At 58.1% G+C, this 26,021-nt stretch overlaps 1 protein-coding gene across 1 annotated transcript in view; it reads right to left on the bottom strand.

Annotated features, from left to right (window-relative positions):
* The window catches only part of AHNAK2 (AHNAK nucleoprotein 2), a 39,646-nt gene extending 15,793 nt beyond the window's left edge, over nucleotides 1-23,853 (bottom strand). Inside the window, exons 1-18 of the mRNA XM_075427169.1 lie at nucleotides 23,796-23,853; nucleotides 23,050-23,191; nucleotides 22,137-22,321; nucleotides 20,820-21,326; nucleotides 19,787-20,486; nucleotides 19,180-19,255; nucleotides 18,933-19,053; nucleotides 18,759-18,866; nucleotides 18,441-18,623; nucleotides 18,051-18,188; nucleotides 17,841-17,945; nucleotides 17,655-17,768; nucleotides 16,749-17,081; nucleotides 16,554-16,601; nucleotides 15,867-15,980; nucleotides 15,657-15,761; nucleotides 15,128-15,371; nucleotides 2,196-14,899 (exon numbers count right to left, since the gene is read on the bottom strand). Of these exons, the coding sequence (XP_075283284.1) occupies nucleotides 2,196-14,899; nucleotides 15,128-15,371; nucleotides 15,657-15,761; nucleotides 15,867-15,980; nucleotides 16,554-16,601; nucleotides 16,749-17,081; nucleotides 17,655-17,768; nucleotides 17,841-17,945; nucleotides 18,051-18,188; nucleotides 18,441-18,623; nucleotides 18,759-18,866; nucleotides 18,933-19,053; nucleotides 19,180-19,255; nucleotides 19,787-20,486; nucleotides 20,820-21,326; nucleotides 22,137-22,321; nucleotides 23,050-23,185 (15,921 nt within the window). The 5' untranslated portion in view covers nucleotides 23,186-23,191; nucleotides 23,796-23,853. The remainder of the gene's footprint in view (nucleotides 1-2,195; nucleotides 14,900-15,127; nucleotides 15,372-15,656; nucleotides 15,762-15,866; nucleotides 15,981-16,553; nucleotides 16,602-16,748; nucleotides 17,082-17,654; nucleotides 17,769-17,840; nucleotides 17,946-18,050; nucleotides 18,189-18,440; nucleotides 18,624-18,758; nucleotides 18,867-18,932; nucleotides 19,054-19,179; nucleotides 19,256-19,786; nucleotides 20,487-20,819; nucleotides 21,327-22,136; nucleotides 22,322-23,049; nucleotides 23,192-23,795) is intronic.
* Nucleotides 23,854-26,021: the final 2,168 nt, after the last annotated feature.

The raw sequence follows: 26,021 nt of genomic DNA, 5'->3' as shown, positions 1-26,021 counted from the left end.
CTGGCGTCGGCTTTGTGCAGGCTGACGTCTGCATCGAGTTTGGGAGCCTTGACGGTCGGCTTGGAGAAGACCACGCTGGGCACCTTGACTTTCGGCATGTGAATTTTCATGCCACCGCCCTCAGCTTTGCCGGCAGCCACCTCCAGGCCGCCTTCGGCGTCGGGGCCCTGCAGGGCGAGTTCGCCCTCCGGGACTTCGGCCTGGGCTTTGGGCAGTGAGTCCTCCGCCTTTGGCAGGCTGACCTGCACGTGGGGAGCTTTGACTTTGGGCAGCTTGACGCTGGGCATCTTGACGTCGGGCATCTTGAAGCGACCTTTCTCACCGTCTCCTCCGGCAGCCGTCTCGAGGGTCACCTCCACGCCGGGCACCTGGGTCTCGGCCGCGGGCAGGGTCACGTCCACTTCAGCTGTTCCCGAGGGCACCGTCACCTGGGGCTCCTTGAGGCTGACGTCCACGTCAGCGGCCACGGTGCCCTTGGCCTCTCTGCTGCTGGACCAGCCAAAGGAAGGCATGCCGAACTTGGGCATCTTGAACTTGCCGTCCTTGGTCTTCGCGGCCTCCTTCTCTGGGGCTTTTGCTTCCCCTTCGAGGGTGAGGGCCGCCTCGGGGGCCTGCAGGTCGACGCTGGCCTTTGGAAGGGTGACGTCAACGGACGGCAGGCTGATGTCCACCTTGGGCGCTTTGATGTCAGCTTTGGGCATTTTGAGGGAGGGCTTCTCCACCTTCCAGCCAGCCCCTTCGGTTTTGGCACTGGGGACGTCGGCTTTGAGGCCCAGCGCGGGGCCCTCCACTGCGGCCGTCACGGTGGCGGAGGGGAGGTCGACCTCTGCGGTGGGCAGGCTGACCTGGCCTTCCAGCCCTTCCACCTTGGGAGTCGACACTCCGAATTTGGGCTTGTCGAACTTGGGCATCTTAAACTTCCCTTTCAGACCCGCAGCTTCCAGCTCGGCTCCGTCGAGCGAGCCTTCGCCAGAGGGCACTTTGAGGTCTATCTCGGGCGCCTGGAGCTCGAGGGAGCCTTCGACGGAGGGCAGCTTGATGTCGGGGGCTGCGATGCTGATGTCGCCGGCCTTGAGGTCTGCCTCTGGGAGGCTGGCGTCGGCTTTGTGCAGGCTGACGTCTGCATCGAGTTTGGGAGCCTTGACGGTCGGCTTGGAGAAGACCACGCTGGGCACCTTGACTTTCGGCATGTGAATTTTCATGCCATCGCCCTCAGCTTTGCCGGCAGCCACCTCCAGGCCGCCTTCGGCGTCGGGGCCCTGCAGGGCGAGTTCGCCCTCCGGGACTTCGGCCTGGGCTTTGGGCAGTGAGACCTCCGCCTTTGGCAGGCTGACCTGCACGTGGGGAGCTTTGACTTTGGGCAGCTTGACGCTGGGCATCTTGACGTCGGGCATCTTGAAGCGACCTTTCTCACCGTCTCCTCCGGCAGCCGTCTCGAGGGTCACCTCCACGCCGGGCACCTGGGTCTCGGCCGCGGGCAGGGTCACGTCCACTTCAGCTGTTCCCGAGGGCACCGTCACCTGGGGCTCCTTGAGGCTGACGTCCACGTCAGCGGCCACGGTGCCCTTGGCCTCTCTGCTGCTGGACCAGCCAAAGGAAGGCATGCCGAACTTGGGCATCTTGAACTTGCCGTCCTTGGTCTTCGCGGCCTCCTTCTCTGGGGCTTTTGCTTCCCCTTCGAGGGTGAGGGCCGCCTCGGGGGCCTGCAGGTCGACGCTGGCCTTTGGAAGGGTGACGTCAACGGACGGCAGGCTGATGTCCACCTTGGGCGCTTTGATGTCAGCTTTGGGCATTTTGAGGGAGGGCTTCTCCACCTTCCAGCCAGCCCCTTCGGTTTTGGCACCGGGGACGTCGGCTTTGAGGCCCAGCGCGGGGCCCTCCACTGCGGCCGTCACGGTGGCGGAGGGGAGGTCGACCTCTGCGGTGGGCAGGCTGACCTGGCCTTCCAGCCCTTCCACCTTGGGAGTCGACACTCCGAATTTGGGCTTGTCGAACTTGGGCATCTTAAACTTCCCTTTCAGACCCGCAGCTTCCAGCTCGGCTCCGTCGAGCGAGCCTTCGCCAGAGGGCACTTTGAGGTCTATCTCGGGCGCCTGGAGATCGAGGGAGCCTTTGACGGAGGGCAGCTTGATGTCGGGGGCTGCGATGCTGATGTCGCCGGCCTTGAGGTCCGCCTCTGGGAGGCTGGCGTCGGCTTTGTGCAGGCTGACGTCTGCATCGAGTTTGGGAGCCTTGATGGTCGGCTTGGAGAAGACCACGCTGGGCACCTTGACTTTCGGCATGTGAATTTTCATGCCACCGCCCTCAGCTTTGCCGGCAGCCACCTCCAGGCCGCCTTCGGCGTCGGGGCCCTGCAGGGCGAGTTCGCCCTCCGGGACTTCGGCCTGGGCTTTGGGCAGTGAGACCTCCGCCTTTGGCAGGCTGACCTGCACGTGGGGAGCTTTGACTTTGGGCAGCTTGACGCTGGGCATCTTGACGTCGGGCATCTTGAAGCGACCTTTCTCACCGTCTCCTCCGGCAGCCGTCTCGAGGGTCACCTCCACGCCGGGCACCTGGGTCTCGGCCGCGGGCAGGGTCACGTCCACTTCAGCGGTTCCCGAGGGCACCGTCACCTGGGGCTCCTTGAGGCTGACGTCCACGTCAGCGGCCACGGTGCCCTTGGCCTCTCTGCTGCTGGACCAGCCAAAGGAAGGCATGCCGAACTTGGGCATCTTGAACTTGCCGTCCTTGGTCTTCGCGGCCTCCTTCTCTGGGGCTTTTGCTTCCCCTTCGAGGGTGAGGGCCGCCTCGGGGGCCTGCAGGTCGACGCTGGCCTTTGGAAGGGCGACGTCAACGGACGGCAGGCTGATGTCCACCTTGGGCGCTTTGATGTCAGCTTTGGGCATTTTGAGGGAGGGCTTCTCCACCTTCCAGCCAGCCCCTTCGGTTTTGGCACCGGGGACGTCGGCTTTGAGGCCCAGCGCGGGGCCCTCCACTGCGGCCGTCACGGTGGCGGAGGGGAGGTCGACCTCTGCGGTGGGCAGGCTGACCTGGCCTTCCAGCCCTTCCACCTTGGGAGTCGACACTCCGAATTTGGGCTTGTCGAACTTGGGCATCTTAAACTTCCCTTTCAGACCCGCAGCTTCCAGCTCGGCTCCGTCGAGCGAGCCTTCGCCAGAGGGCACTTTGAGGTCTATCTCGGGCGCCTGGAGCTCGAGGGAGCCTTCGACGGAGGGCAGCTTGATGTCGGGGGCTGCGATGCTGATGTCGCCGGCCTTGAGGTCTGCCTCTGGGAGGCTGGCGTCGGCTTTGTGCAGGCTGACGTCTGCATCGAGTTTGGGAGCCTTGACGGTCGGCTTGGAGAAGACCACGCTGGGCACCTTGACTTTCGGCATGTGAATTTTCATGCCACCGCCCTCAGCTTTGCCGGCAGCCACCTCCAGGCCGCCTTCGGCGTCGGGGCCCTGCAGGGCGAGTTCGCCCTCCGGGACTTCGGCCTGGGCTTTGGGCAGTGAGACCTCCGCCTTTGGCAGGCTGACCTGCACGTGGGGAGCTTTGACTTTGGGCAGCTTGACGCTGGGCATCTTGACGTCGGGCATCTTGAAGCGACCTTTCTCACCGTCTCCTCCGGCAGCCGTCTCGAGGGTCACCTCCACGCCGGGCACCTGGGTCTCGGCCGCGGGCAGGGTCACGTCCACTTCAGCGGTTCCCGAGGGCACCGTCACCTGGGGCTCCTTGAGGCTGACGTCCACGTCAGCGGCCACGGTGCCCTTGGCCTCTCTGCTGCTGGACCAGCCAAAGGAAGGCATGCCGAACTTGGGCATCTTGAACTTGCCGTCCTTGGTCTTCGCGGCCTCCTTCTCTGGGGCTTTTGCTTCCCCTTCGAGGGTGAGGGCCGCCTCGGGGGCCTGCAGGTCGACGCTGGCCTTTGGAAGGGTGACGTCAACGGACGGCAGGCTGATGTCCACCTTGGGCGCTTTGATGTCAGCTTTGGGCATTTTGAGGGAGGGCTTCTCCACCTTCCAGCCAGCCCCTTCGGTTTTGGCACCGGGGACGTCGGCTTTGAGGCCCAGCGCGGGGCCCTCCACTGCGGCCGTCACGGTGGCGGAGGGGAGGTCGACCTCTGCGGTGGGCAGGCTGACCTGGCCTTCCAGCCCTTCCACCTTGGGAGTCGACACTCCGAATTTGGGCTTGTCGAACTTGGGCATCTTAAACTTCCCTTTCAGACCCGCAGCTTCCAGCTCGGCTCCGTCGAGCGAGCCTTCGCCAGAGGGCACTTTGAGGTCTATCTCGGGCGCCTGGAGCTCGAGGGAGCCTTCGACGGAGGGCAGCTTGATGTCGGGGGCTGCGATGCTGATGTCGCCGGCCTTGAGGTCTGCCTCTGGGAGGCTGGCGTCGGCTTTGTGCAGGCTGACGTCTGCATCGAGTTTGGGAGCCTTGACGGTCGGCTTGGAGAAGACCACGCTGGGCACCTTGACTTTCGGCATGTGAATTTTCATGCCACCGCCCTCAGCTTTGCCGGCAGCCACCTCCAGGCCGCCTTCAGCGTCGGGGCCCTGCAGGGCGAGTTTGCCCTCCGGGACTTCGGCCTGGGCTTTGGGCAGTGAGACCTCCGCCTTTGGCAGGCTGACCTGCACGTGGGGAGCTTTGACTTTGGGCAGCTTGACGCTGGGCATCTTGACGTCGGGCATCTTGAAGCGACCTTTCTCACCGTCTCCTCCGGCAGCCGTCTCGAGGGTCACCTCCACGCCGGGCACCTGGATCTCGGCCGCGGGCAGGGTCACGTCCACTTCAGCGGTTCCCGAGGGCACCGTCACCTGGGGCTCCTTGAGGCTGACGTCCACGTCAGCGGCCACGGTGCCCTTGGCCTCTCTGCTGCTGGACCAGCCAAAGGAAGGCATGCCGAACTTGGGCATCTTGAACTTGCCGTCCTTGGTCTTCGCGGCCTCCTTCTCTGGGGCTTTTGCTTCCCCTTCGAGGGTGAGGGCCGCCTCGGGGGCCTGCAGGTCGACGCTGGCCTTTGGAAGGGTGACGTCAACGGACGGCAGGCTGATGTCCACCTTGGGCGCTTTGATGTCAGCTTTGGGCATTTTGAGGGAGGGCTTCTCCACCTTCCAGCCAGCCCCTTCGGTTTTGGCACCGGGGACGTCGGCTTTGAGGCCCAGCGCGGGGCCCTCCACTGCGGCCGTCACGGTGGCAGAGGGGAGGTCGACCTCTGCGGTGGGCAGGCTGACCTGGCCTTCCAGCCCTTCCACCTTGGGAGTCGACACTCCGAATTTGGGCTTGTCGAACTTGGGCATCTTAAACTTCCCTTTCAGACCCGCAGCTTCCAGCTCGGCTCCGTCGAGCGAGCCTTCGCCAGAGGGCACTTTGAGGTCTATCTCGGGCGCCTGGAGCTCGAGGGAGCCTTCGACGGAGGGCAGCTTGATGTCGGGGGCTGCGATGCTGATGTCGCCGGCCTTGAGGTCTGCCTCTGGGAGGCTGGCGTCGGCTTTGTGCAGGCTGACGTCTGCATCGAGTTTGGGAGCCTTGACGGTCGGCTTGGAGAAGACCACGCTGGGCACCTTGACTTTCGGCATGTGAATTTTCATGCCACCGCCCTCAGCTTTGCCGGCAGCCACCTCCAGGCCGCCTTCGGCGTCGGGGCCCTGCAGGGCGAGTTCGCCCTCCGGGACTTCGGCCTGGGCTTTGGGCAGTGAGACCTCCGCCTTTGGCAGGCTGACCTGCACGTGGGGAGCTTTGACTTTGGGCAGCTTGACGCTGGGCATCTTGACGTCGGGCATCTTGAAGCGACCTTTCTCACCGTCTCCTCCGGCAGCCGTCTCGAGGGTCACCTCCACGCCGGGCACCTGGGTCTCGGCCGCGGGCAGGGTCACGTCCACTTCAGCGGTTCCCGAGGGCACCGTCACCTGGGGCTCCTTGAGGCTGACGTCCACGTCAGCGGCCACGGTGCCCTTGGCCTCTCTGCTGCTGGACCAGCCAAAGGAAGGCATGCCGAACTTGGGCATCTTGAACTTGCCGTCCTTGGTCTTCGCGGCCTCCTTCTCTGGGGCTTTTGCTTCCCCTTCGAGGGTGAGGGCCGCCTCGGGGGCCTGCAGGTCGACGCTGGCCTTTGGAAGGGCGACGTCAACGGACGGCAGGCTGATGTCCACCTTGGGCGCTTTGATGTCAGCTTTGGGCATTTTGAGGGAGGGCTTCTCCACCTTCCAGCCAGCCCCTTCGGTTTTGGCACCGGGGACGTCGGCTTTGAGGCCCAGCGCGGGGCCCTCCACTGCGGCCGTCACGGTGGCGGAGGGGAGGTCGACCTCTGCGGTGGGCAGGCTGACCTGGCCTTCCAGCCCTTCCACCTTGGGAGTCGACACTCCGAATTTGGGCTTGTCGAACTTGGGCATCTTAAACTTCCCTTTCAGACCCGCAGCTTCCAGCTCGGCTCCGTCGAGCGAGCCTTCGCCAGAGGGCACTTTGAGGTCTATCTCGGGCGCCTGGAGCTCGAGGGAGCCTTCGACGGAGGGCAGCTTGATGTCGGGGGCTGCGATGCTGATGTCGCCGGCCTTGAGGTCTGCCTCTGGGAGGCTGGCGTCGGCTTTGTGCAGGCTGACGTCTGCATCGAGTTTGGGAGCCTTGACGGTCGGCTTGGCGAAGACCACGCTGGGCACCTTGACTTTCGGCATGTGAATTTTCATGCCACCGCCCTCAGCTTTGCCGGCAGCCACCTCCAGGCCGCCTTCGGCGTCGGGGCCCTGCAGGGCGAGTTCGCCCTCCGGGACTTCGGCCTGGGCTTTGGGCAGTGAGACCTCCGCCTTTGGCAGGCTGACCTGCACGTGGGGAGCTTTGACTTTGGGCAGCTTGACGCTGGGCATCTTGACGTCGGGCATCTTGAAGCGACCTTTCTCACCGTCTCCTCCGGCAGCCGTCTCGAGGGTCACCTCCACGCCGGGCACCTGGGTCTCGGCCGCGGGCAGGGTCACGTCCACTTCAGCGGTTCCCGAGGGCACCGTCACCTGGGGCTCCTTGAGGCTGACGTCCACGTCAGCGGCCACGGTGCCCTTGGCCTCTCTGCTGCTGGACCAGCCAAAGGAAGGCATGCCGAACTTGGGCATCTTGAACTTGCCGTCCTTGGTCTTCGCGGCCTCCTTCTCTGGGGCTTTTGCTTCCCCTTCGAGGGTGAGGGCTGCCTCGGGGGCCTGCAGGTCGACGCTGGCCTTTGGAAGGGTGACGTCAACGGACGGCAGGCTGATGTCCACCTTGGGCGCTTTGATGTCAGCTTTGGGCATTTTGAGGGAGGGCTTCTCCACCTTCCAGCCAGCCCCTTCGGTTTTGGCACCGGGGACGTCGGCTTTGAGGCCCAGCGCGGGGCCCTCCACTGCGGCCGTCACGGTGGCGGAGGGGAGGTCGACCTCTGCGGTGGGCAGGCTGACCTGGCCTTCCAGCCCTTCCACCTTGGGAGTCGACACTCCGAATTTGGGCTTGTCGAACTTGGGCATCTTAAACTTCCCTTTCAGACCCGCAGCTTCCAGCTCGGCTCCGTCGAGCGAGCCTTCGCCAGAGGGCACTTTGAGGTCTATCTCGGGCGCCTGGAGCTCGAGGGAGCCTTCGACGGAGGGCAGCTTGATGTCGGGGGCTGCGATGCTGATGTCGCCGGCCTTGAGGTCTGCCTCTGGGAGGCTGGCGTCGGCTTTGTGCAGGCTGACGTCTGCATCGAGTTTGGGAGCCTTGACGGTCGGCTTGGAGAAGACCACGCTGGGCACCTTGACTTTCGGCATGTGAATTTTCATGCCACCGCCCTCAGCTTTGCCGGCAGCCACCTCCAGGCCGCCTTCGGCGTCGGGGCCCTGCAGGGCGAGTTCGCCCTCCGGGACTTCGGCCTGGGCTTTGGGCAGTGAGACCTCCGCCTTTGGCAGGCTGACCTGCACGTGGGGAGCTTTGACTTTGGGCAGCTTGACGCTGGGCATCTTGACGTCGGGCATCTTGAAGCGACCTTTCTCACCGTCTCCTCCGGCAGCCGTCTCGAGGGTCACCTCCACGCCGGGCACCTGGGTCTCGGCCGCGGGCAGGGTCACGTCCACTTCAGCGGTTCCCGAGGGCACCGTCACCTGGGGCTCCTTGAGGCTGACGTCCACGTCAGCGGCCACGGTGCCCTTGGCCTCTCTGCTGCTGGACCAGCCAAAGGAAGGCATGCCGAACTTGGGCATCTTGAACTTGCCGTCCTTGGTCTTCGCGGCCTCCTTCTCTGGGGCTTTTGCTTCCCCTTCGAGGGTGAGGGCCGCCTCGGGGGCCTGCAGGTCGACGCTGGCCTTTGGAAGGGCGACGTCAACGGACGGCAGGCTGATGTCCACCTTGGGCGCTTTGATGTCAGCTTTGGGCATTTTGAGGGAGGGCTTCTCCACCTTCCAGCCAGCCCCTTCGGTTTTGGCACCGGGGACGTCGGCTTTGAGGCCCAGCGCGGGGCCCTCCACTGCGGCCGTCACGGTGGCGGAGGGGAGGTCGACCTCTGCGGTGGGCAGGCTGACCTGGCCTTCCAGCCCTTCCACCTTGGGAGTCGACACTCCGAATTTGGGCTTGTCGAACTTGGGCATCTTAAACTTCCCTTTCAGACCCGCAGCTTCCAGCTCGGCTCCGTCGAGCGAGCCTTCGCCAGAGGGCACTTTGAGGTCTATCTCGGGCGCCTGGAGCTCAAGGGAGCCTTCGACGGAGGGCAGCTTGATGTCGGGGGCTGCGATGCTGATGTCGCCGGCCTTGAGGTCTGCCTCTGGGAGGCTGGCGTCGGCTTTGTGCAGGCTGACGTCTGCATCGAGTTTGGGAGCCTTGACGGTCGGCTTGGAGAAGACCACGCTGGGCACCTTGACTTTCGGCATGTGAATTTTCATGCCACCGCCCTCAGCTTTGCCGGCAGCCACCTCCAGGCCGCCTTCGGCGTCGGGGCCCTGCAGGGCGAGTTCGCCCTCCGGGACTTCGGCCTGGGCTTTGGGCAGTGAGACCTCCGCCTTTGGCAGGCTGACCTGCACGTGGGGAGCTTTGACTTTGGGCAGCTTGACGCTGGGCATCTTGACGTCGGGCATCTTGAAGCGACCTTTCTCACCGTCTCCTCCGGCAGCCGTCTCGAGGGTCACCTCCACGCCGGGCACCTGGGTCTCGGCCGCGGGCAGGGTCACGTCCACTTCAGCGGTTCCCGAGGGCACCGTCACCTGGGGCTCCTTGAGGCTGACGTCCACGTCAGCGGCCACGGTGCCCTTGGCCTCTCTGCTGCTGGACCAGCCAAAGGAAGGCATGCCGAACTTGGGCATCTTGAACTTGCCGTCCTTGGTCTTCGCGGCCTCCTTCTCTGGGGCTTTTGCTTCCCCTTCGAGGGTGAGGGCCGCCTCGGGGGCCTGCAGGTCGACGCTGGCCTTTGGAAGGGTGACGTCAACGGACGGCAGGCTGATGTCCACCTTGGGCGCTTTGATGTCAGCTTTGGGCATTTTGAGGGAGGGCTTCTCCACCTTCCAGCCAGCCCCTTCGGTTTTGGCACCGGGGACGTCGGCTTTGAGGCCCAGCGCGGGGCCCTCCACTGCGGCCGTCACGGTGGCAGAGGGGAGGTCGACCTCTGCGGTGGGCAGGCTGACCTGGCCTTCCAGCCCTTCCACCTTGGGAGTCGACACTCCGAATTTGGGCTTGTCGAACTTGGGCATCTTAAACTTCCCTTTCAGACCCGCAGCTTCCAGCTCGGCTCCGTCGAGCGAGCCTTCGCCAGAGGGCACTTTGAGGTCTATCTCGGGCGCCTGGAGCTCGAGGGAGCCTTCGACGGAGGGCAGCTTGATGTCGGGGGCTGCGATGCTGATGTCGCCGGCCTTGAGGTCTGCCTCTGGGAGGCTGGCGTCGGCTTTGTGCAGGCTGACGTCTGCATCGAGTTTGGGAGCCTTTACGGTCGGCTTGGAGAAGACCACGCTGGGCACCTTGACTTTCGGCATGTGAATTTTCATGCCACCGCCCTCAGCTTTGCCGGCAGCCACCTCCAGGCCGCCTTCGGCGTCGGGGCCCTGCAGGGCGAGTTCGCCCTCCGGGACTTCGGCCTGGGCTTTGGGCAGTGAGACCTCCGCCTTTGGCAGGCTGACCTGCACGTGGGGAGCTTTGACTTTGGGCAGCTTGACGCTGGGCATCTTGACGTCGGGCATCTTGAAGCGACCTTTCTCACCGTCTCCTCCGGCAGCCGTCTCGAGGGTCACCTCCACGCCGGGCACCTGGGTCTCGGCCGCGGGCAGGGTCACGTCCAGTTCAGCGGTTCCCGAGGGCACCGTCACCTGGGGCTCCTTGAGGCTGACGTCCACGTCAGCGGCCACGGTGCCCTTGGCCTCTCTGCTGCTGGACCAGCCAAAGGAAGGCATGCCGAACTTGGGCATCTTGAACTTGCCGTCCTTGGTCTTCACGGCCTCCTTCTCTGGGGCTTTTGCTTCCCCTTCGAGGGTGAGGGCCGCCTCGGGGGCCTGCAGGTCGACGCTGGCCTTTGGAAGGGTGACGTCAACGGACGGCAGGCTGATGTCCACCTTGGGCGCTTTGATGTCAGCTTTGGGCATTTTGAGGGAGGGCTTCTCCACCTTCCAGCCAGCCCCTTCGGTTTTGGCACCGGGGACGTCGGCTTTGAGGCCCAGCGCGGGGCCCTCCACTGCGGCCGTCACGGTGGCGGAGGGGAGGTCGACCTCTGCGGTGGGCAGGCTGACCTGGCCTTCCAGCCCTTCCACCTTGGGAGTCGACACTCCGAATTTGGGCTTGTCGAACTTGGGCATCTTAAACTTCCCTTTCAGACCCGCAGCTTCCAGCTCGGCTCCGTCGAGCGAGCCTTCGCCAGAGGGCACTTTGAGGTCTATCTCGGGCGCCTGGAGCTCGAGGGAGCCTTCGACGGAGGGCAGCTTGATGTCGGGGGCTGCGATGCTGATGTCGCCGGCCTTGAGGTCTGCCTCTGGGAGGCTGGCGTCGGCTTTGTGCAGGCTGACGTCTGCATCGAGTTTGGGAGCCTTGACGGTCGGCTTGGAGAAGACCACGCTGGGCACCTTGACTTTCGGCATGTGAATTTTCATGCCACCGCCCTCAGCTTTGCCGGCAGCCACCTCCAGGCCGCCTTCGGCGTCGGGGCCCTGCAGGGCGAGTTCGCCCTCCGGGACTTCGGCCTGGGCTTTGGGCAGTGAGACCTCCGCCTTTGGCAGGCTGACCTGCACGTGGGGAGCTTTGACTTTGGGCAGCTTGACGCTGGGCATCTTGACGTCGGGCATCTTGAAGCGACCTTTCTCACCGTCTCCTCCGGCAGCCGTCTCGAGGGTCACCTCCACGCCGGGCACCTGGATCTCGGCCGCGGGCAGGGTCACGTCCACTTCAGCGGTTCCCGAGGGCACCGTCACCTGGGGCTCCTTGAGGCTGACGTCCACGTCAGCGGCCACGGTGCCCTTGGCCTCTCTGCTGCTGGACCAGCCAAAGGAAGGCATGCCGAACTTGGGCATCTTGAACTTGCCGTCCTTGGTCTTCGCGGCCTCCTTCTCTGGGGCTTTTGCTTCCCCTTCGAGGGTGAGGGCCGCCTCGGGGGCCTGCAGGTCGACGCTGGCCTTTGGAAGGGCGACGTCAACGGACGGCAGGCTGATGTCCACCTTGGGCGCTTTGATGTCAGCTTTGGGCATTTTGAGGGAGGGCTTCTCCACCTTCCAGCCAGCCCCTTCGGTTTTGGCACCGGGGACGTCGGCTTTGAGGCCCAGCGCGGGGCCCTCCACTGCGGCCGTCACGGTGGCGGAGGGGAGGTCGACCTCTGCGGTGGGCAGGCTGACCTGGCCTTCCAGCCCTTCCACCTTGGGAGTCGACACTCCGAATTTGGGCTTGTCGAACTTGGGCATCTTAAACTTCCCTTTCAGACCCGCAGCTTCCAGCTCGGCTCCGTCGAGCGAGCCTTCGCCAGAGGGCACTTTGAGGTCTATCTCGGGCGCCTGGAGCTCGAGGGAGCCTTCGACGGAGGGCAGCTTGATGTCGGGGGCTGCGATGCTGATGTCGCCGGCCTTGAGGTCTGCCTCTGGGAGGCTGGCGTCGGCTTTGTGCAGGCTGACGTCTGCATCGAGTTTGGGAGCCTTGACGGTCGGCTTGGAGAAGACCACGCTGGGCACCTTGACTTTCGGCATGTGAATTTTCATGCCACCGCCCTCAGCTTTGCCGGCAGCCACCTCCAGGCCGCCTTCGGCGTCGGGGCCCTGCAGGGCGAGTTCGCCCTCCGGGACTTCGGCCTGGGCTTTGGGCAGTGAGACCTCCGCCTTTGGCAGGCTGACCTGCACGTGGGGAGCTTTGACTTTGGGCAGCTTGACGCTGGGCATCTTGACGTCGGGCATCTTGAAGCGACCTTTCTCACCGTCTCCTCCGGCAGCCGTCTCGAGGGTCACCTCCACGCCGGGCACCTGGATCTCGGCCGCGGGCAGGGTCACGTCCACTTCAGCGGTTCCCGAGGGCACCGTCACCTGGGGCTCCTTGAGGCTGACGTCCACGTCAGCGGCCACGGTGCCCTTGGCCTCTCTGCTGCTGGACCAGCCAAAGGAAGGCATGCCGAACTTGGGCATCTTGAACTTGCCGTCCTTGGTCTTCGCGGCCTCCTTCTCTGGGGCTTTTGCTTCCCCTTCGAGGGTGAGGGCTGCCTCGGGGGCCTGCAGGTCGACGCTGGCCTTTGGAAGGGCGACGTCAACGGACGGCAGGCTGATGTCCACCTTGGGCTCTTTGATGTCAGCTTTGGGCATTTTGAGGGAGGGCTTCTCCACCTTCCAGCCAGCCCCTTCGGTTTTGGCACCGGGGACGTCGGCTTTGAGGCCCAGCGCGGGGCCCTCCACTGCGGCCGTCACGGTGGCGGAGGGGAGGTCGACCTCTGCGGTGGGCAGGCTGACCTGGCCTTCCAGCCCTTCCACCTTGGGAGTCGACACTCCGAATTTGGGCTTGTCGAACTTGGGCATCTTAAACTTCCCTTTCAGACCCGCAGCTTCCAGCTCGGCTCCGTCGAGCGAGCCTTCGCCAGAGGGCACTTTGAGGTCGATCTCGGGCGCCTGGAGCTCGAGGGAGCCTTCGACGGAGGGCAGCTTGATGTCGGGGGCTGCGATGCTGATGTCGCCGGCCTTGAGGTCTGCCTCTGGGAGGCTGGCGTCGGCTTTGTGCAGGCTGACGTCTGCATCGAGTTTGGGAGCCTTGACGGTCGGCTTGGAGAAGACCACGCTGGGCACCTTGACTTTCGGCATGTGAATTTTCATGCCACCGCCCTCAGCTTTGCCGGCAGCCACCTCCAGGCCGCCTTCGGCGTCGGGGCCCTGCAGGGCGAGTTCGCCCTCCGGGACTTCGGCCTGGGCTTTGGGCAGTGAGACCTCCGCCTTTGGCAGGCTGACCTGCACGTGGGGAGCTTTGACTTTGGGCAGCTTGACGCTGGGCATCTTGACGTCGGGCATCTTGAAGCGACCTTTCTCACCGTCTCCTCCGGCAGCCGTCTCGAGGGTCACCTCCACGCCGGGCACCTGGATCTCGGCCGCGGGCAGGGTCACGTCCACTTCAGCGGTTCCCGAGGGCACCGTCACCTGGGGCTCCTTGAGGCTGACGTCCACGTCAGCGGCCACGGTGCCCTTGGCCTCTCTGCTGCTGGACCAGCCAAAGGAAGGCATGCCGAACTTGGGCATCTTGAACTTGCCGTCCTTGGTCTTCGCGGCCTCCTTCTCTGGGGCTTTTGCTTCCCCTTCGAGGGTGAGGGCCGCCTCGGGGGCCTGCAGGTCGACGCTGGCCTTTGGAAGGGCGACGTCAACGGACGGCAGGCTGATGTCCACCTTGGGCTCTTTGATGTCAGCTTTGGGCATTTTGAGGGAGGGCTTCTCCACCTTCCAGCCAGCCCCTTCGGTTTTGGCACCGGGGACGTCGGCTTTGAGGCCCAGCGCGGGGCCCTCCACTGCGGCCGTCACGGTGGCGGAGGGGAGGTCGACCTCTGCGGTGGGCAGGCTGACCTGGCCTTCCAGCCCTTCCACCTTGGGAGTCGACACTCCGAATTTGGGCTTGTCGAACTTGGGCATCTTAAACTTCCCTTTCAGACCCGCAGCTTCCAGCTCGGCTCCGTCGAGCGAGCCTTCGCCAGAGGGCACTTTGAGGTCTATCTCGGGCGCCTGGAGCTCGAGGGAGCCTTCGACGGAGGGCAGCTTGATGTCGGGGGCTGCGATGCTGATGTCGCCGGCCTTGAGGTCTGCCTCTGGGAGGCTGGCGTCGGCTTTGTGCAGGCTGACGTCTGCATCGAGTTTGGGAGCCTTGACGGTCGGCTTGGAGAAGACCACGCTGGGCACCTTGACTTTCGGCATGTGAATTTTCATGCCACCGCCCTCAGCTTTGCCGGCAGCCACCTCCAGGCCGCCTTCGGCGTCGGGGCCCTGCAGGGCGAGTTCGCCCTCCGGGACTTCGGCCTGGGCTTTGGGCAGTGAGACCTCCGCCTTTGGCAGGCTGACCTGCACGTGGGGAGCTTTGACTTTGGGCAGCTTGACGCTGGGCATCTTGACGTCGGGCATCTTGAAGCGACCTTTCTCACCGTCTCCTCCGGCAGCCGTCTCGAGGGTCACCTCCACGCCGGGCACCTGGATCTCGGCCGCGGGCAGGGTCACGTCCACTTCAGCGGTTCCCGAGGGCACCGTCACCTGGGGCTCCTTGAGGCTGACGTCCACGTCAGCGGCCACGGTGCCCTTGGCCTCTCTGCTGCTGGACCAGCCAAAGGAAGGCATGCCGAACTTGGGCATCTTGAACTTGCCGTCCTTGGTCTTCGCGGCCTCCTTCTCTGGGGCTTTTGCTTCCCCTTCGAGGGTGAGGGCCGCCTCGGGGGCCTGCAGGTCGACGCTGGCCTTTGGAAGGGTGACGTCAACGGACGGCAGGCTGATGTCCACCTTGGGCGCTTTGATGTCAGCTTTGGGCATTTTGAGGGAGGGCTTCTCCACCTTCCAGCCAGCCCCTTCGGTTTTGGCACCGGGGACGTCGGCTTTGAGGCCCAGCGCGGGGCCCTCCACTGCGGCCGTCACGGTGGCGGAGGGGAGGTCGACCTCTGCGGTGGGCAGGCTGACCTGGCCTTCCAGCCCTTCCACCTTGGGAGTCGACACTCCGAATTTGGGCTTGTCGAACTTGGGCATCTTAAACTTCCCTTTCAGACCCGCAGCTTCCAGCTCGGCTCCGTCGAGCGAGCCTTTGCCAGAGGGCACTTTGAGGTCTATCTCGGGCGCCTGGAGCTCGAGGGAGCCTTCGACGGAGGGCAGCTTGATGTCGGGGGCTGCGATGCTGATGTCGCCGGCCTTGAGGTCTGCCTCTGGGAGGCTGGCGTCGGCTTTGTGCAGGCTGACGTCTGCATCGAGTTTGGGAGCCTTGACGGTCGGCTTGGAGAAGACCACGCTGGGCACCTTGACTTTCGGCATGTGAATTTTCATGCCACCGCCCTCAGCTTTGCCGGCAGCCACCTCCAGGCCGCCTTCGGCGTCGGGGCCCTGCAGGGCGAGTTCGCCCTCCGGGACTTCGGCCTGGGCTTTGGGCAGTGAGACCTCCGCCTTTGGCAGGCTGACCTGCACGTGGGGAGCTTTGACTTTGGGCAGCTTGACGCTGGGCATCTTGACGTCGGGCATCTTGAAGCGACCTTTCTCACCGTCTCCTCCGGCAGCCGTCTCGAGGGTCACCTCCACGCCGGGCACCTGGATCTCGGCCGCGGGCAGGGTCACGTCCACTTCAGCGGTTCCCGAGGGCACCGTCACCTGGGGCTCCTTGAGGCTGACGTCCACGTCAGCGGCCACGGTGCCCTTGGCCTCTCTGCTGCTGGACCAGCCAAAGGAAGGCATGCCGAACTTGGGCATCTTGAACTTGCCGTCCTTGGTCTTCGCGGCCTCCTTCTCTGGGGCTTTTGCTTCCCCTTCGAGGGTGAGGGCTGCCTCGGGGGCCTGCAGGTCGACGCTGGCCTTTGGAAGGGCGACGTCAACGGACGGCAGGCTGATGTCCACCTTGGGCTCTTTGATGTCAGCTTTGGGCATTTTGAGGGAGGGCTTCTCCACCTTCCAGCCAGCCCCTTCGGTTTTGGCACCGGGGACGTCGGCTTTGAGGCCCAGCGCGGGGCCCTCCACTGCGGCCGTCACGGTGGCGGAGGGGAGGTCGACCTCTGCGGTGGGCAGGCTGACCTGGCCTTCCAGCCCTTCCACCTTGGGAGTCGACACTCCGAATTTGGGCTTGTCGAACTTGGGCATCTTAAACTTCCCTTTCAGACCCGCAGCTTCCAGCTCGGCTCCGTCGAGCGAGCCTTCGCCAGAGGGCACTTTGAGGTCTATCTCGGGCGCCTGGAGCTCGAGGGAGCCTTCGACGGAGGGCAGCTTGATGTCGGGGGCTGCGATGCTGATGTCGCCGGCCTTGAGGTCTGCCTCTGGGAGGCTGGCGTCGGCTTTGTGCAGGCTGACGTCTGCATCGAGTTTGGGAGCCTTGACGGTCGGCTTGGAGAAGACCACGCTGGGCACCTTGACTTTCGGCATGTGAATTTTCATGCCACCGCCCTCAGCTTTGCCGGCAGCCACCTCCAGGCCGCCTTCGGCGTCGGGGCCCTGCAGGGCGAGTTCGCCCTCCGGGACTTCGGCCTGGGCTTTGGGCAGTGAGACCTCCGCCTTTGGCAGGCTGACCTGCACGTGGGGAGCTTTGACTTTGGGCAGCTTGACGCTGGGCATCTTGACGTCGGGCATCTTGAAGCGACCTTTCTCACCGTCTCCTCCGGCAGCCGTCTCGAGGGTCACCTCCACGCCGGGCACCTGGATCTCGGCCGCGGGCAGGGTCACGTCCACTTCAGCGGTTCCCGAGGGCACCGTCACCTGGGGCTCCTTGAGGCTGATGTCCACGTCAGCGGCCACGGTGCCCTTGGCCTCTCTGCTGCTGGACCAGCCAAAGGAAGGCATGCCGAACTTGGGCATCTTGAACTTGCCGTCCTTGGTCTTCGCGGCCTCCTTCTCTGGGGCTTTTGCTTCCCCTTCGAGGGTGAGGGCCGCCTCGGGGGCCTGCAGGTCGACGCTGGCCTTTGGAAGGGCGACGTCAACGGACGGCAGGCTGATGTCCACCTTGGGCTCTTTGATGTCAGCTTTGGGCATTTTGAGGGAGGGCTTCTCCACCTTCCAGCCAGCCCCTTCGGTTTTGGCACCGGGGACGTCGGCTTTGAGGCCCAGCGCGGGGCCCTCCACTGCGGCCGTCACGGTGGCGGAGGGGAGGTCGACCTCTGCGGTGGGCAGGCTGACCTGGCCTTCCAGCCCTTCCACCTTGGGAGTCGACACTCCGAATTTGGGCTTGTCGAACTTGGGCATCTTAAACTTCCCTTTCAGACCCGCAGCTTCCAGCTCGGCTCCGTCGAGCGAGCCTTCGCCAGAGGGCACTTTGAGGTCTATCTCGGGCGCCTGGAGCTCGAGGGAGCCTTCGACGGAGGGCAGCTTGATGTCGGGGGCTGCGATGCTGATGTCGCCGGCCTTGAGGTCTGCCTCTGGGAGGCTGGCGTCGGCTTTGTGCAGGCTGACGTCTGCATCGAGTTTGGGAGCCTTGACGGTCGGCTTGGAGAAGACCACGCTGGGCACCTTGACTTTCGGCATGTGAATTTTCATGCCACCGCCCTCAGCTTTGCCGGCAGCCACCTCCAGGCCGCCTTCGGCGTCGGGGCCCTGCAGGGCGAGTTCGCCCTCCGGGACTTCGGCCTGGGCTTTGGGCAGTGAGACCTCCGCCTTTGGCAGGCTGACCTGCACGTGGGGAGCTTTGACTTTGGGCAGCTTGACGCTGGGCATCTTGACGTCGGGCATCTTGAAGCGACCTTTCTCACCGTCTCCTCCGGCAGCCGTCTCGAGGGTCACCTCCACGCCGGGCACCTGGATCTCGGCCGCGGGCAGGGTCACGTCCACTTCAGCGGTTCCCGAGGGCACCGTCACCTGGGGCTCCTTGAGGCTGACGTCCACGTCAGCGGCCACGGTGCCCTTGGCCTCTCTGCTGCTGGACCAGCCAAAGGAAGGCATGCCGAACTTGGGCATCTTGAACTTGCCGTCCTTGGTCTTCGCGGCCTCCTTCTCTGGGGCTTTTGCTTCCCCTTCGAGGGTGAGGGCCGCCTCGGGGGCCTGCAGGTCGACGCTGGCCTTTGGAAGGGCGACGTCAACGGACGACAGGCTGATGTCCACCTTGGGCGCTTTGATGTCAGCTTTGGGCATTTTGAGGGAGGGCTTCTCCACCTTCCAGCCAGCCCCTTCGGTTTTGGCACCGGGGACGTCGGCTTTGAGGCCCAGCGCGGGGCCCTCCACTGCGGCCGTCACGGTGGCGGAGGGGAGGTCGACCTCTGCGGTGGGCAGGCTGACCTGGCCTTCCAGCCCTTCCACCTTGGGAGTCGACACTCCGAATTTGGGCTTGTCGAACTTGGGCATCTTAAACTTCCCTTTCAGACCCGCAGCTTCCAGCTCGGCTCCGTCGAGCGAGCCTACGCCAGAGGGCACTTTGAGGTCTATCTCGGGCGCCTGGAGCTCGAGGGAGCCTTCGACGGAGGGCAGCTTGATGTCGGGGGCTGCGATGCTGATGTCGCCGGCCTTGAGGTCTGCCTCTGGGAGGCTGGCGTCGGCTTTGTGCAGGCTGACGTCTGCATCGAGTTTGGGAGCCTTGACGGTCGGCTTGGAGAAGACCACGCTGGGCACCTTGACTTTCGGCATGTGAATTTTCATGCCACCGCCCTCAGCTTTGCCGGCAGCCACCTCCAGGCCGCCTTCGGCGTCGGGGCCCTGCAGGGCGAGTTCGCCCTCCGGGACTTCGGCCTGGGCTTTGGGCAGTGAGACCTCCACCTTTGGCAGGCTGACCTGCACGTGGGGAGCTTTGACTTTGGGCAGCTTGACGCTGGGCATCTTGACGTCGGGCATCTTGAAGCGACCTTTCTCACCGTCTCCTCCGGCAGCCGTCTCGAGGGTCACCTCCACGCCGGGCACCTGGGTCTCGGCCGCGGGCAGGGTCACGTCCACTTCAGCGGTTCCCGAGGGCACCGTCACCTGGGGCTCCTTGAGGCTGACGTCCATGTCAGCGGCCACGGTGCCCTTGGCCTCTCTGCTGCTGGACCAGCCAAAGGAAGGCATGCCGAACTTGGGCATCTTGAACTTGCCGTCCTTGGTCTTCGCGGCCTCCTTCTCTGGGGCTTTTGCTTCCCCTTCGAGGGTGAGGGCCGCCTCAGGGGCCTGCAGGTCGACGCTGGCCTTTGGAAGGGTGACGTCAACGGACGGCAGGCTGATGTCCACCTTGGGCGCTTTGATGTCAGCTTTGGGCATTTTGAGGGAGGGCTTCTCCACCTTCCAGCCAGCCCCTTCGGTTTTGGCACCGGGGACGTCGGCTTTGAGGCCCAGCGCGGGGCCCTCCACTGCGGCCGTCACGGTGGCGGAGGGGAGGTCGACCTCTGCGGTGGGCAGGCTGACCTGGCCTTCCAGCCCTTCCACCTTGGGAGTCGACACTCCGAATTTGGGCTTGTCGAACTTGGGCATCTTAAACTTCCCTTTCAGACCCGCAGCTTCCAGCTCGGCTCCGTCGAGCGAGCCTTCGCCAGAGGGCACTTTGAGGTCTATCTCGGGCGCCTGGAGCTCGAGGGAGCCTTCGACGGAGGGCAGCTTGATGTCGGGGGCTGCGATGCTGATGTCGCCGGCCTTGAGGTCTGCCTCTGGGAGGCTGGCGTCGGCTTTGTGCAGGCTGATGTCTGCATCGAGTTTGGGAGCCTTGACGGTCGGCTTGGAGAAGACCACGCTGGGCACCTTGACTTTCGGCATGTGAATTTTCATGCCACCGCCCTCAGCTTTGCCGGCAGCCACCTCCAGGCCGCCTTCGGCGTCGGGGCCCTGCAGGGCGAGTTCGCCCTCCGGGACTTCAGACTCACTCAACTCTATTTTTGCACCTTGTCGTGATGGCTGTTTTCTTTCCCTCTCACTTATCTCACTTTCCGTTTGCCCTGTCTCATCTTTTGCAGTTACCCAGGTAAATGTAGGTAATTTAAACTTTGGCAGTCTGAATTTGCTTTCTTTTTCCTCTATATCTTTTTCTTCTGTCTTCATGCCAATGTCCATTTTCAAGGATTTAGCACTTGTGGGCATGCCATCTTCATCTTTCTGTGCCTTTTTTACAGCATGTGTGGTTTCATCTGCTCTTTCTTCTGTTGACATTTTCTTGTCAACTTTAGGTGTTTTTGCCATTTTGAATGATGGCATTTGTATTTTCCAAGTAGATACTTCTGATTCTGCCTCAGACACATGAGGTTTCACATCCAAAATCCTGTTGTCCTCTGAACTTATGTCAGCTGTTGTTTCTGGTACTGAATGTGGAATATTGCTTCCCAGTTTTGTGTTTTCAATCTTTGACTCTTTGCTTTTAGGCTTTGAAACCCCAAATTTTGTTTCCTGTATTGTCAGTATGTGTGTGTCTTCTGCTTTTTTTTGTCCTGTTTCCAATGTGTCAGTTGTTGTGTGTAATTCTGCTTTAGCAGTCCCTATTTCGAGACCTTTTACCTGTATAGATCCTTGTGCAGTGTTTTCCATCATGTCTATGTTAATTCCACTTTCTCCTTCTGTTTTATCTCTTGTTGCTTTCTGTTTCTTTTTTCGGGATTTTGATAATGCTTGTGGTGATTGTTTAGTTGGACTTTCTTTCAGATCAGGTGTTTCTAAACCAGGCTTTGATATCTTTGTTGTTATAGCTGGTACTTCAGGTACGGTAAATTTTGATGTTGAGTCCTTGTCTTGATCTTTTCTAATGCTGATTTCAACTTCAGGGCATTTTTTTGAATGAGATGGAATGCCATTTTTCATATCTTTTAAGTCTTTTGTTAAAGTTTCACATACCTCCCCTTTTTTTATTTCATAAGCAGGAGATGTGGTATATTCAACATCTAGTATTTCAGGATTTTCCAGGCTGATGTCTTCTTTATGTATTTTTTGTCTTTCAGATAACAGTGTTGTTTTTACTTCTGTTTTTTGCTTGTCTTGTGCTTCTGCTTTGGACCTGTGCATTTTGAATCCAATGCTAGGGAACTTCAGTTTCTTTTGGCTTCCTTTTTTTTCTTTGATATGGACTTCTTGTTGAAATTGAGACTCTGTGTCTGTGCTTGTGGGGGAAATATCCTGTATAGCAGGCTCATACGCATCTGACGTACTGTGAGATCTTCTGTGTCCCAGTATCTTTTTATTTTTAATTGACTGGAATTTTGGCCATGATAATCTGTCTTTTTTAGGTCTCTTGCTTCTTCCAACCCTTTGGCTTACAATTAATGTTTCCCTGTCTTCTTCAGAAATGGCTTTTCCTGAAACATGCAGTGTTTCTTCGGGAATGCTCTCACTGAGTTCTTTTTCCTGAAAGAACAAATAGTAGGCAGAAGATTAAAAGTAAACTAAATATAGATGCAACACAAAATAAAATACATAATATACAAAATAAAATACATAATAGAAAATACGTAGAAAAATGCCCCTTTTATTCACACTATCTATGTGTTATACAAAAAACTCCTGAAAACGGTGTATATAATTCAGGCAGAAACTGCATAAAACAAATGCATTATATGACTGCAATATGTGGATTTCTGAAGGTTTATGTTCTTTGCAAAACATTGCAATAAATAGAGGTTTCTATATGTATCTCTATATATATGTCTGTACAAATATGTACATAATATTTATGTATAGGTATACAAAGAGAAAAATAATGTTGAATGTGATGGAGACCTATGAGCAGATCATGTCTATGGAGTTATCAGTGATTAAACACACATTTTTAAGAGAAAATTTAATTGGTGAGCTTTTGAGAAAAATACTTATCGATATTTTACATTTTGGAAAATGCTGAATATAAACATTACAGATCTTATCTGAGCCTGTCCTATCTGTGGACACTTAACAACTAAAACATACTGACTCACTAGAGAACTATGTTCTTCTACCCTAACTCAAGGCTGTGGCTTTGTCAAAAATCTATAGTCTTCCCCAGGATATTTATAAAGCTGCAAATATTGTTTGAGATTTTTTTCTTCTAATGAATATTCATGCTAGTAAGTTTACACACATGCCTAAGTCTTAAGAAGACATAATTGTGTATTTTCTGGTCTCTTTCCACACAGCACATTACTACGGTGTTATCCAAATTTTTTAAACTAATCAAATAACTACCTGGCTTAATCTTTCCTGTTTGTACTGGGCTGTAGAGTGCATGTGTTCTAGCTCTTCCTTCCCAGCAATTTTTCTTTTGAGGCTGAATTGGACTCTGTACGGCTCGGAATATTGGAGAATCTTGAGTGCATCTTCATATTTGATATTATCAAAAAATATTGTAGCACTTAGAAGCTGATCACCTGCAAGTGGAGTCAGACATAATTTTAATTAGTTCGTGTTTTCTTGCAGTTTTTTAGATTCTATTGAAATAATGATCATTTAAAAAAAATTATCACATTCCATTTATTTAAAATACAAAATTATGTTCACATAATAAAGACACAGAATAGTTAAGGCTACAAAGGACCTCTGGAGATCTGGGAAGGGTCAGGTCTACATGCAGTCAGGTGTCGAATATTTCCGAGGATGTTGACTCCACAACCTCTCTGGAAAACCTGTTCCACTGTCTGACCACCCTGACAGTAACAATGTTTTTTCTTAGATTTTTCAGTATTTAGACTGTAGACTTTTGTTCTTGTTTAAATCATCATTTATAGTAGTTTTGTAGCATAGTTTTGTGAAAGAATAAAAGGCAAGTTCTTCATGAATGTGATGAGTTGGGTTTTTTTTCATTTCAGTAGTGTATACAATGCTGTCTATGTATCTTTTTCGCTGTTCCAATGAAAATTATATATTTTTTATGGTATACAAAAAAATCACATTTCATTATTGTTTAAGAAACTGATCCCTGAAATTATTAATATGGAAAGATGAATCTCGCATATAGTATTGGTTGGTTTGGGATCTACTATTTATCTTACCTAAAGAGATGACAGATCAGGTAGGTATCTATACGCACACACAGCTACATTCCTGATTATATGAAGATATTTTAAAAAACAAAAAACAACTGAAAATCAGACTGTACCTTCTCTCAGACTAAATATTTTTGAAGCAGGAGATTCCTTAAGTACTTTTTTAATAAATATTCCTTCATTTCCTCCACCTGTCACACTGAAACCACTAGCACCAGCTTCCACTTCTGTTTTCAGGGTCACTTCCATCGTCTCCTAGAAATAGAAAAAGATGTGAATTTATAATTGTTATCCATTCATATCAAAGTGTTCTACACTATTCAACAATAAAAAATGGAGTCTCCTCACATATATTTTCAGTAGCTCCAGACAAATTATCTAAAATAGAGAATGTACTTGTTCAGAGTGGGTTTGATTCTGTTCTATATAAGAATCAAGCACGTGTGTTAGGGTTATGATGGATTGGGGCCATAGGGATAATAGGTTGCAATTTCAGAACATAAAACATATGGAATCTTTTGGGCTGAAAGACTGTATTTTCTGTGAAGATGTCAAGCACCTGAACTAGAGTCAATGGGCCAGAAAAGTCAGACGAAGAGCTTATGCTGTACTGTACTCAAACCAGAGAAGTCTAAAGAATGCTAGAAAGAATTATGGAATGACCCCAAACAGGATACGTAAGTGTTCATGCCTGCGCCACAACTAAGGAATTTGTGAAGTTCCTGGTCAAAACAGTTCTAAAGTGACTCTTTGCCTATTTGTCCTTCCCCCTGTTCACCCGTCCACACCTGTGTGTTGTAACGGACTTTATTATTTTGCAAACCACATGCCCAAAACTACTGAATGCTTTTTGACTGACCTGTGGGTGACTCTGTTTTGATTTATCTGTAGAATGTTTTTTATTTTCTTCTTGAAGCTGAAAAATAATTTGCAATTTTTTAGTGTTCGGAAGTCGTGCTGTTGTAAAGTACAACAAAAGTCTTACATCAGTTAAAATCCCCGGTTTACACTAATAACTGAGGCTGACATTAATGGCAACAGAGAAAAATTGGGATCTACACATGCAATGTACAACTTGAATGATTCATCTGTATTATTCCCAGTAGTAAATTAGACGTCAAGACCTCCCTACATTGTACCAAAGTTTGCAAGAAATGAACACCAGAGACCAATTGTATTAAGACATTGGGAGATTTTCTGTGTGTTACTCGTGTAGCACATTTCTTATACTTCCATCTTTGTGAATATACATTTTTTTAATTTATTTGACTTCGACATGAATTTCAAACTGTTGCCTTACCTTAACATGATTGTACAAATCAAATCTTTAACTTTGAATAACCAAGGGGTGCAGTTAATTACTGAATACTTATTAGTTAGATTCACGCCAGTTAAATATTCTGATAGGGAAAGTATTGTGATTTCCTGACACTGTCTGCCTCAGGTCCTTTAAGGAATTAAGTGAAATGCATTTTTTGCCAAGAAACAAGAACATGCCCAACAACAAGTCCAGTACAACATAAAACCATCAGTCAACATGGCCTTGATTTTGGTGGCAACAGAAAGACAATATGGCTGCAACAACATCCTGCTACATGACATATGAGTCTCGGCTAGTTGTAGGAGCTAAAGCCCCTTGAATCAGCTTGGTAAAGCCATGACTGTATGAAAACTCAGTGCCTTGCCTTTAAATATTCTTCTTCTATGGAATATTCATAAACTGGAGAGGATCCTTGTGGCCTTGGACGAATGTCTTCTACTGCCACTTCATTAACCTGTGGAAAAGAAATGAGTGATGGGAAAAGAACACCCACCATTAAACAGTGACCCATATTTTTAGGAGAGTTTTTCTATTTAGGCATAGTTTGCTGTGTACAAATCATTCATTAGTAACGGTGGATGTAGGATAGCAAATAACTTTTTCTTTAGGTCAAGAGTAAATGTGATTTTCATTTAAGAATATTACTCAAGAACACAAGGGACAGACTCCTGAGAGACCAAAACAATAGAATGCTGATTTTGGTTTTCTTTATGTATTGTATGCACCTATGGGCTGAACAGACTGAAAGTACTGACAGATCAATTAGTAATAACTGAAAAAGGCAATAAAAATTTCCTTCCCTGCTTTATTTGCACACCTAGCATTTGCATCCTGCAGCTTCAGACTTTATTGCCCTCTATAACCAAGCAAACCATGGAAGAGTCCCAGCAGAAATTTCTGCTGACAAGCACTTGGAATGCTTCCTTCTGGAATCAAAAGATAAGGAATCTCCTAAACCAGCTAAAGCTTTAAAGAGCAGTTACTGTAGTCAACAGCCATGTAGTAGTTTGCTAAGTCTTGGTATCAAACTTATACTGGTGGATCATGACAAAGAGCAGATTGCTTTATATTGAAGCATCATTCTGGCTTTTGAGCTGGCAGGAGAATCTCAAGCAGAAAGACAACATTTTTAATGGGAAGAAAAATCACCAGCAAGGTAACTGCCAAACCTCCATCCCAGAAAAACTCAACTCTAAAAAACTCACAGAATCTTCATCCTCTGCATCCGCATCCGCATCAGCATCTCCCGGAGGCTCGGATGGTCTCAGCTGTCGTCCGGAACCTGAAAGCAGCAAACAGGTCATTGATGTCCGCAGGAGCCGCACAGAGTACAGAGCAACCAGCTTGCGAGCTGAAGCCCCCTGGAGCAGCATGCCTGGGGCACACACAGGGCTGGCTACAGAAAGGTCTGCTTTCATCCAGACTCCTTACCTCAGGTCTCATCAGGCCGATCTTTCCAAAGATACCAGAAATATTAATACCCAGAAATGTAAATGCCTTTATGAAGGAAAAAATCCCCAGATTGGAGAAAAAAGTAGAACTAGAAGTTGGTCAGATTTTGTTTTGATTACCAAGAGAGCTTGAGGTGTGTATTAGGCAGAATTAGCAGGGTTTTGGCAACAGTGTGTCTGTGGGGTGATCTCTGTGGGAGAAGGTCATGGACCACCCTGTGCCAGATGGAGCTGCTTGCAGCCAGCTCTGCCTGTGATGCTGAACTGATCAGAGGAGTTTATGGCACCTCTGTGAAAACGTGTTTAAGAAAGG

The sequence above is a fragment of the Opisthocomus hoazin genome, chromosome 7 (genome assembly GCF_030867145.1).
Source record: "Opisthocomus hoazin isolate bOpiHoa1 chromosome 7, bOpiHoa1.hap1, whole genome shotgun sequence".
Classification (NCBI taxonomy): domain Eukaryota; kingdom Metazoa; phylum Chordata; class Aves; order Opisthocomiformes; family Opisthocomidae; genus Opisthocomus; species Opisthocomus hoazin.
The sequence above is the reverse complement of the archived record's forward strand: the minus strand, read 5'-3'. Positions and strand labels throughout refer to the sequence as shown.